The sequence below is a fragment of the Carassius auratus genome, unplaced genomic scaffold (assembly GCF_003368295.1).
Source record: "Carassius auratus strain Wakin unplaced genomic scaffold, ASM336829v1 scaf_tig00215416, whole genome shotgun sequence".
Taxonomy (NCBI): Eukaryota; Metazoa; Chordata; class Actinopteri; order Cypriniformes; family Cyprinidae; genus Carassius; species Carassius auratus.
The window spans coordinates 1,950,663-1,960,805 of record NW_020528079.1 but is presented as its reverse complement, the minus strand read 5'-3'; the positions used below and the strand labels follow the sequence as shown (position 1 = coordinate 1,960,805).

General features: G+C 35.9%; 1 protein-coding gene across 2 annotated transcripts in view; it reads left to right on the top strand.

Annotated features, from left to right (window-relative positions):
• Positions 1-7,774: 7,774 nt before the first annotated feature.
• LOC113094730 (multiple epidermal growth factor-like domains protein 6) overlaps positions 7,775-10,143 on the top strand; it is a 32,494-nt gene continuing 30,125 nt past the window's right edge. For both annotated transcript variants that reach the window (XM_026260369.1, XM_026260368.1), the window contains exon 1: positions 7,775-8,180. In XM_026260369.1, the coding sequence (XP_026116154.1) occupies positions 8,021-8,180 (160 nt within the window). In that variant the 5' untranslated portion in view covers positions 7,775-8,020. The remainder of the gene's footprint in view (positions 8,181-10,143) is intronic.

Here is a 10,143-nt window from a genome sequence, read left to right as displayed (position 1 = left end):
ATGAGATTTATATGTGTACCGAGTTTCATACGTCTACGAGCAAGAATGTATGATATATGGCCCTCCATATTCCAGGGGGCGCTGTAGAGCCCCTGTGCCACGCCCGTGTATCAGTCTCTGCCCGGCCCTAATGGCCGCAGGTTCCAATCTGTGTGCCAATTTTCAAGACTTTTTAAGCACGTTAAGGGCCCCAAAAGCCCCCGAGACGTTGGAAAAAAATAATAAATATAGCTGCAAGCAGCGATGGCGGGCTCAAGCCACCAGTGCCATCGCCACCCCGGTGGCATCAGGTAAACTGTGCCCAGCAGGCACATGCATTCACAATATCCCTCTGGCAGTGAGGTTTTAAAGGATATGGCAGTTAAAGGGTTAATCCGAATCATCTAGACTTTAAAATCACATTCACAGAACAATATATATGTATAACTTTAGTAACACTTTACAATAAGATTCCATTCATAAACATTATGTTAACATGAACAATATTTATATAGCATTCATTCACGTCAGTTAATATTCCAAACTTAAACATTAAAACATTGTTTTATTGTGATTTTTTTCCAAGCACATTTTACCAATTCCTAACCATATAAATCTTAATAACTACCATTATTTTTTATGTAATCATTTATGAGTGCTATACAATAGTCCGGGAAAGCTGGAAGAGAAAAACTCCTTATATTCATGTGTGCAGAATTATTAGGCATGTTTTCTTTTACAGATGAAATGCGCTAAAATAGACTTTTAACTCAAACTGTAAGGTCGAAAATTATGAAATACCCATGAGAAATATCAAACACAAATGCAATACAGAAATGGATAAGTTAAGACTTGACCATTGTACAAAAAATACTGACTGGGTCATGAGGTCAAAAAAGAAGAAGAAAAAAACAGGTCAAGAAGAACTGACAAAAAGAATTGCAAAATAATTAGGAATTAATGTGAAGATTAATTTTTAGTCAATTCTGCAAGACAGACTTTTCAGGAAAGGAGGTGGAATAAAAATGAGCTCCTAAATCTTAATCCTGGATTCTGGAAGATATATTCCTCAAACCATCGAACAAGAGGAGGTGGTGCTGGTCCTTCACGAGTCACTCTAATCTGTGCATAAAGCCTATATATAAAGACTTAATATATAGTATTTCACAATACTTCATGGTATTCTAATTAAATCATTTTTTGGAATCTTAAGTCTCTCAGAGCCTGACACCGAGTAATTCTGGAGACTCCAGGAAAGTGGCAGTTCTGTAAAATGTTGGCGCTGGAGACTAAATGCACCCTGATAGTTTCGCACCTAATTCACTTAACACACACACACACACACACACACATTACCCACAGTGACAGTGGGACTGAGTGACATCAGATGTATGATAGTTTTTTTTAATTTTCTATCATCCATACAGTGTTGTATAGTCATGAAACTATGGTCATGAGACCAGTCATTCTGAGGAAATATGCCTCAGAATGACTGGTCTTCTATGTGTACATTTTTTTTTTTTAAGTGTTTAGAAGCTGCACTTTAAAAAAATAAAAAGACATTTACTGGTTCCTTTTTTACTATTATTTCAAAAAATCATCACGGCAAAACCATTCAAGCTATCCAAAATTCATTCACACCTTTTCTGTAAGATTAATTCTTTAAACAGTGGTAAAAGAGGATGTGGTGCTGAACCTTCAAGAGTCACTCAAAACGTTATCTGTCCATAAAGCCTATAAAGAATTATTCTTAATATACAGTTCACAATACTTCAGCTTGTTATTCTAATTAAGTGAGGGTCATTTTATCAGTAAAATACATAAAATACATATTATTTTTCTTTGAAAAATTTCTATAAATGATTTAAATCATACTCGTTTCTACAATAATTATTTAAAAGTAATCCTATAGCTCCCTCTGGTGGCCATTATAGGTACTAAGAATTGCAAGCTTGATTTATAAGTTATGATAGTTTAAATTTTATGCTGGCTCTTGAAAGTGATAAAGCTATGAAACTTACTGTGCTTCCTTCAAATGAGGACTTCTACTTATATAAAAAATTATGAAGATTTAGAATGAAAAATTGTAAAGATATAGTAAAATATCTATTGTATTTTTTTATGTTACTTTAATAAATCTCTATGGCAACACCATTTAAGCTATCCTAAACCCATTCACAATTTAACATCTCAGTATATAGGCATAATGTTGAAAAAGGAGTATGGAGTAGTATGAGTAGGAGTATGAATTCATTTGCAGGCTTTATCATAAATCCACAATAAAATTTCTGAGTTCTGTATCAATCTGTGTTGTTGTTTGTTTATTTTTGTGTTTTATTTTTCATAGGAAGATAACTTACTCTCATTTTTAATAAATGTGCTTATAAACCAAGGACAAGCTATTTATAGCTGTATTTATAAACTGCTTACTACTGACTATTGATATTGGGACAAGGCTTTATAAAGCATGAACTGACTATTTAATAATGAGTGCAGTTATTATAAAGTGTTATCAATGAATTTGCTAATGTTAACAAATTAGACATTATTTTACAGTGTTATCAAATCCTTAAATGACTCATAAGCATTTGTGAAAGTTCTGCTTGCATTACAGCTTAGTATTGATCTGTGAGCTGAACAGATTTACTGTTACATCCATGAGATTATGTAAATTAAAATAAATATAATGTCACAGGATGTCATAGGTCAGTATCAAATGAATTTGAAATTATTATTTGCAGCACAAATAAGGTTTTTTTAGGATTTTTAAAAATCCCTAAAACTGTCAGAAAAAGGTTAAGGCCTAAGCTATTTCTATGTGAGTGGCTAATTTTATTTTTGTTTTTATAATTGTAATACACAAACTATGAAATTATACAAAATGTATAAAAAGATAAATAAATAAATACGCACACATTAAAAAAGCAGCCAAGTCGAATGAGTTTCCTTTTTTATATAGATTAAAATTGAAGACAGAAGCAAGTGGTAAATGTGGTCACTTTAATATTCAAATCCAGTAGATCCAGTTTATGTTCACGTGGCTGTTTTCGTTTATATTCGCCAAGCTATTATGTATTTTGAAATAATCTTGTCCGTGATGTGTTCGTTCGTACGACGAAAGGCAGAATCCTGCAGCTCCAGAGATACATGTTATTCTGCCAGTCGCGCTTTCAAATAGTCTTGCACACTTAAACAGGTCACAAACACCTGCATTTAGCTCTTGTTGTGTTACAATGGGTTTATTGTGTGCATTTGTGGTAATATTTTATTTAAAAAAGCTCTTAAACAAGAATAAATTCGTTTGTTTTGAGCTCGACACTGTAAGCGCTGATCGGAGGCGTGATTTCAGATAGGCAGCCGCGAATATTTCATTTTCACACAAACAGTTCAAAAACATCTTAATTTAGCTCTTGGTGTGTTCTAATTGGTTGATTGTGTGATATCGCTGTAATAATTTATTTTTAAAAGCTTTAAAACAGGAATAAATTCGTTTTCTCTGAGCCCTTTACTCCAGACGCTCGTGGTCACAGCGGTGATTCATCTCTCCTATTTCTCACGTATCTCTGGCCAGAAATAATTTATCCATGAGCCCTGAACCGGTAATAATCAGATATGTTGGTTTAGCTTGTCAGTGTGAATTAAATCTAAGTATTTGTTTGTATTTTTAACCGATTTAAAAGTGAAAGTAAAAGTTCGGGAATTGAACCTGTAGGGGCGCTATTTCTCTCAGACAATGGAAGTCTAAGCACATATACTCAAACAGAGGGACAGCGTGAGATGAGATGTCTGACAGTTTTTTAATTTTCTGTTATCCATACAGTGTTGTAAAGTCGTGAAACTATGCATATTTCCTCAGAATGACTTTTTCATCTGTATGAAAAAATTATTTGACGTGTTTGGAAGCTGCAATTTAAAAATACAATAATGATTCCCTTTGTAAGGTCATTTAAAAAAATCACCACGGCAAAACCATTCAAGCTATCCAAAATCCATTCACAATTTAAGTTCCTATCAGAAATACTGATGTGTGTTCAGAGTTTTGTGAAATTCTAAGTATGTTATTTGCCTCAAAATCACCTGAGAAGTATTCCAGTTTGACATGTTGCCACGGCAACAATTTTTTAGATATCAATATCCCCCTTGCAGATTTATATCGGCTGTGTTTTAACATTATTCTGATGAAGTTTGAAGCAAATCGAGTAATAATAAGATGCTGAATTCAAATCATTTTGAAAATGACACACTTCCTTCTGCCAGTTGGTGGCGCTATAACTTTGACTCCTAATAGTCACATATATGCGATCGACATTATACAACGAATAATCTGATGAAGTTTGATTAAAATCAGGAAATGTATGTGGATGGTATTAGACACTTCCTGTTTCTAATTTCTTGCCATAATTTCAACGCCTCGCCACGAGCAACCCGTTCGAGATATCAAAAATCCCCTGGCAATTTTTCATCCCCAGTGTCTTGAGATCATGTTGACCGAGTTTGGCGGCAATCGAGAAAAAAACCTATGACAAGTATTTCAAATTCCAGAGCATGCGCTTTTTACATAACTCTAAATAGCTGACTTCCTGTTGGGTGGAGCCTATGACATGCAATACGAAAGTTGTTCGGCACGATGAGATCTATATGTGTACTGAGTTTCATATGAATATGTGCAAGTATGTGTGAGCTATACATCAACATTTCTGACTGTGTTCCAGGGGGCGCCGTAGAGCCCCTGTGCCACGCCCGGGTCCCAGCCTCTGCAGGCTCCTAAAGGCCACAGATTCCAAAGTGTGCGCGAATTTTCAAGAGTTTTTGAGTATGTTAAGGACCCCAAAAGCCCCCACAACTTTGACGAAAAATTTGAATACTAAACCCTAAATAGCCAACTTCCTGTTGGGCGGAGCCTATGATATGCAATACAAAAGTTGTTTGGATTGATGAGATTTATATGTGTACCGAGTTTCATACGTCTACGAGCAAGAATGTATGATATATGGCCCTCCATATTCCAGGGGGCGCTGTAGAGCCCCTGTGCCACGCCCGTGTATCAGTCTCTGCCCGGCCCTAATGGCCGCAGGTTCCAATGTGTGTGCCAATTTTCAAGACTTTTTAAGCACGTTAAGGGCCCCAAAAGCCCCCGAGACGTTGGAAAAAAATAATAATAATAATAATAATAATAATAATAAAAAATAATCCTAAGGAAAACAATAGGCCTCTCGCCCTTTGGGCTTGAGCCCTAATAATAATAATAATAAAAAATAATCCTAAGGAAAACAATAGGCCTCTCGCCCTTTGGGCTTGAGCCCTAATAATCCTAAGGAAAACAATAGGCCTCTCGCCCTTTGGGCTTGAGCCCTAATAATAACAAATAATCCTAAGGAAAACAATAGGGCTCTCGCCCTCCAGGCTTGAGCCCTAATAACAAGAATAATCCTTAGAAGAACAATAGGGCTCTTCGCCCCTTCGGGCTTGAGCCCTAATAACAAATAATCCTAAGGAAAACAATAGGGCTCTCGCCCTCCAGGCTTGAGCCCTAATAAAAAACAAAGCAGATACAAGAGGGTCCTCGCACCTCGGTGCTCGGGCCCTAATAATGATGTCCTTTATATATTTTGAGTGATGACTGATGAACAACGTGCTGCTGCTTGATAAAAAAAAAAAAAAAAAAAAGCATCTTTACAGATTAAACTGACCTGAAACCCTGAACAGTAGTTCTGCTTCTCTGTTCCAGCTGTGCGCTTCCACAGTCCACTCTTTTATCTCTCTTTCGCATTGATTACTTGGAGTCTGATCAAACTTTTTTGGCGGAGGCGCGGAGAGCGCGCGAGTCACGACTAACAGATTTATTAGAGATTTAATTATCAAATGGCGGATTCGCAAATGATCGCTTTAGTACATTCGGCAGGCAATTATACAATAATGATATTAAAATATTGGGACAAGTTGAGGTAGACTGAGGAAGCTGGCAGGCCACCGGGAATTGTCCCGGTTCTCCCGGTGTCCAGTCCGCGCGTGATTTCAACTGACACGCAGAACGTGCAGGAGTCATATATTGCATTTTGGGGGCTTGATATTCACAGACACCAGTCCATGTCATGTTTTGATTCTGTACTGACCTACTTTTGATTTAGTCATCCAAAATGTGGCATATTCCGTCCTCGTTAGGCATTCCATTTTTCTGACTGGATTCTACGAACCAGACTGTGTTTCCGCATCCCGGAAATTATTAGGGCGTATGTCTTAGAATAGTCAGTGCAATTTGGGAAAAAAATCAGTTAAATCTGTATGTGGATGTGTGTAAATATTCAAATGTAATCCCCTTTGTAATCGTTAAAAAATTCATAAGTACTGTAATTTAATAACTCATTTTTTCTTAGTAACTGTAACTAATTACAGTTACATTAATTTTGTAATTAAATTACGTAACGCCGTTACATGTAACTAGTTACTCCCCAACACTGATATTAACCAGAATCAATCGCAACTGCTCCTGACCCCTCAATCACTTTTGCAGATTTGAGGCAGTGCGCTGTATCTGCTCTGTGAGTTTATACTGGACCATGTCTGTCTTGTACTCTCTCACGACACATGTGGACACTCAGAGATCAGATCTATGTAGGAGAAGTGATTGTTTTTGTACTGTCAGTCTCCACAAAAGAACTTCCTTGTGAAGCCGACTGAAATTGAGTAGGACTGAGTTTATGATCAGTTTAGTTTGATGTATTGTTTTTAGGATCAGTGATTTTGGTTCCAGCAAAAACCAAAACAAACTAAATAAAACGAGCAGGTGCGTTTCATTTGTCGTTCATATGCAAAACTGAAGCAAGCCTATCTTTTACAATCAGCATAAAATCATTGAATAATGGATTTTTCAAATGTTTTCCTGGTTTTGCTGGATTTACAAGCAAATTCAGTAGCAATGGTCCATGTGTAGTATTAGTTTTATTTGTGGGCAATTTTAATTTAATTTTTTCTTTAATTATCTTATTTACACCAACAGCCTCATCAGTAAAGCTTCTGACACCAAATCAGAAATGTGTCACTTTTTAACTTATATTACAATGGAAATCATTTAGAAATATACTGCGAGTGTAAAGCAGCACATATATTCTGCTGCAAAATTCATCTGCAAAATAAAGTGATTTCTTTACATTCTAATTGACAGCCCTAGTTTTATATTTCAGCTATTTTTAGTCACAACCCACTGGATCCTACTCAAGTCTAAATCCCATATCAACCTCAACCAGGTGAATAATACAAGGATAGACATGAAACTGTTCTTTAAATTCTTTCAATGTTAATAATATAAAATTGCATAAATTATTTTTATGTAATAAATGGTTACATTAAAAACATACATTTTAGTGTAACATTAGATACTAAATTTTGATGTTAAATCCACTCTTGTTTTATATAGAATTGGTCTAGTCCATACAGTTTTTAATGCAATTTCATCAAAAGTAACAGTAGTCAAATTACAGAAAAAAATAATAGCAATCCCTAACATTACTTTTTAAGGAAAAAAGTAATTAAAGTACAGTAACAATTATTTAGTAATGCAATACACCCAACAGTTGCCATAATTAATTTTATTACAGTCATAATAAAAAAATAAAAACTCAATGTAGTAAAAGCAAAAGTGACCAGAATATCAGCACACTTTTGATAACCTCCACTGTTCACTGCTTTGTTTTGAGTGAACATTTCATCCACCATTTGGTAAACTTCTCAGCATCAATACCTAAGAGAGGAGGAGGGAGGAGCAGAGACAGACAGGAGGGTGGGACTGGGGAGGCCTGCCCTGGACACAAGCGATGGAGAGAGCCACGAGAAACTACATGTCTGTCAATGCCGAGAGAGAATGAAATGACTTGATTTTGATGCCAGGACACACAGCTTATTTAAATAGCTACTCAAGCCCACAGCAGCAGTTGTTCTCTTCGGTTACATAATGGACATGCTGAGAGTGTGTTTATCCTGTTTTGTTAGCTGGTTCTTATTTCTTTCTGTTTGAGTGAGGTCTATAACACGTTCTGCTTGGACAATGCCGTCCGATTGGCTGAGGATAGTGCTCATATTGACTTTCTGGACTCAGCTGGTCCCATGTTCGGGTGCTGGGAATACACGTTACCGCTACTATCACAGGAACTGCTACACCTGCTTTGGTCGATATCAGGGGTACAACACAGGACATCTGGGGGCAGGTGAGTGTTACTGGATTGTTGATTCAGGGAACTGATTCCGCCTGGTGAAGGGAATAACCTTTACTGTTACTTAGCATTAGATTTTCAGGTTTTTGCTATTTTATTTTGTGGTTTTGGTTTTGTTTTTACTTCTGAGAGCTGGAATGTGGTGAAACGCTTGAAACTCAGTCATGCTGTATGATTTGGTAACATCTTGGCTGTGACTGAAGGAGCGTCTTTCAGCACTCATAATTCAATGTGAAGGACTGGAGACGATAATGCCTTCACTGAACAGATGTCAGATGTGTAGTAAAACAAATAATAAGCTGGTACATTAGTGTTTGCCAAATACTATAAGAAAGGCTAATGTTTTGTTTTAGGATTTAGGAACCTGCAACTAATTAAAACTATGCAATTTTAAGAACTTAGTCTTTCCAAGTAATATTTCACTTGCACTTCAGTGACAGACTTAGGCTGTGTTTATGGATTTGCTCTAAATTGAGGGTTTGGGAGTGTAAGGGAGACTGTCAGACTCAGAATGTAACCAATCAATGGAACAACTTAAGTTTGCTTTAATAGAGTTAACTGACTTTAGCTTCCAGCATTTGTCATCTTAGAATTCATTACAGTGATAAGAAGGAAAATCACATTTTCTACCATGCCAAGTCTCTTTTTTATTTTAGACATAATTATTTTTTTCTGTATAAATGGTTCAGTCAACAAGAAAATGAAAGTGTATTGGCCCTCAAAATTAGGATAACAAAAAGTTTTTAAGGCAGCAGGGAAACAAAGTTTTTTTTAAAGTTGACTCAACAATTATTTTATGTGTCATAGAAGTTGATTTTTGTTAACTGTGGGCAAAAAAAATGAAAGAAATTAAAGGATAACCCAGGTTGCATTCGTTTACGACAGTAAAAGTAGTAATATTGTGAAATATAATTTTAAATAATATGTTTGTAATATATATTTAGAAATGCATTTATTTCTGTGATTTCATAGCTGAATTTTCAGCATCATTACTGCAGTCTTCAGTGTCACACGATCCTTCAGAAATCATTCTAACATGCTGAATTGCTGCTAAAAATATTTATTTTTATTATCAATGTTGAAGTATTGCTGGTAATTTCTTTTGTAGAAACTTGTCATATTTTTTTCCCCATGATTCTTTGATTCTTTTTTACATAGAAAGTTAAAAAGAGCATAATTTACTTGAAAAATAAATAGTTTGTAACATTCTGAATGTCTTCACTATCAATTTAATGCATCCTTACTGAATAAATTTGACCCCAAACCTTTCCTGTTTTGCAAATTCTTGCAGAATTAGTGGTCTCTTTCCTTTCCTTTCCTTTCCTTAAACGGGCAGCTGGTCTTAAAAGAACATGCTCCAGGGTAATTCTTTCTTACACAGAATGAAAGATTAAGGAAAAAGTGTTTTGGATAAAAGACAGGCTGCTTGGCATAATCAGTCTGCAGTCAGAGATGTCCATTATTTTTCATTTCTATATTCCTCTGATCCTCTTTATTTATGAATATTGGACTAACTTTTTGCTTCCTGATTTGCTATTTGATGTGCCTTCTTTAATCCAACAATGTGGAAGACAGACTTAGATTCTGGCATCACAGAACCACACATTTTAACCTGGCAAACTGAATGTGATAGTCTTCACAAAAGCCTGTGATATTTGTAATATATAGGTAATGGAAGATTAAAGCGTGGCTTGCATCTATGATATCAAGCCAGATCTTTGCTAAACTTCTGAACTCAATGTTTCAGAGGTTCTCATGATAAGAAGCTGTAGACCTGAGGCGTTGGAGCTCACATATGTCGTTGATTTCACCTTCTGATTCAGTTGCAGTATCCCAGCTGCACCTCACATAACTGCAGGACTTTGAGGGCCAAACAACATAACATTGGTTATTTTGGTTGAAATGTGGGTTTCCCTATTACCTTGTGTGCAGTGGGATCCAGAAGTCTGAGACCACA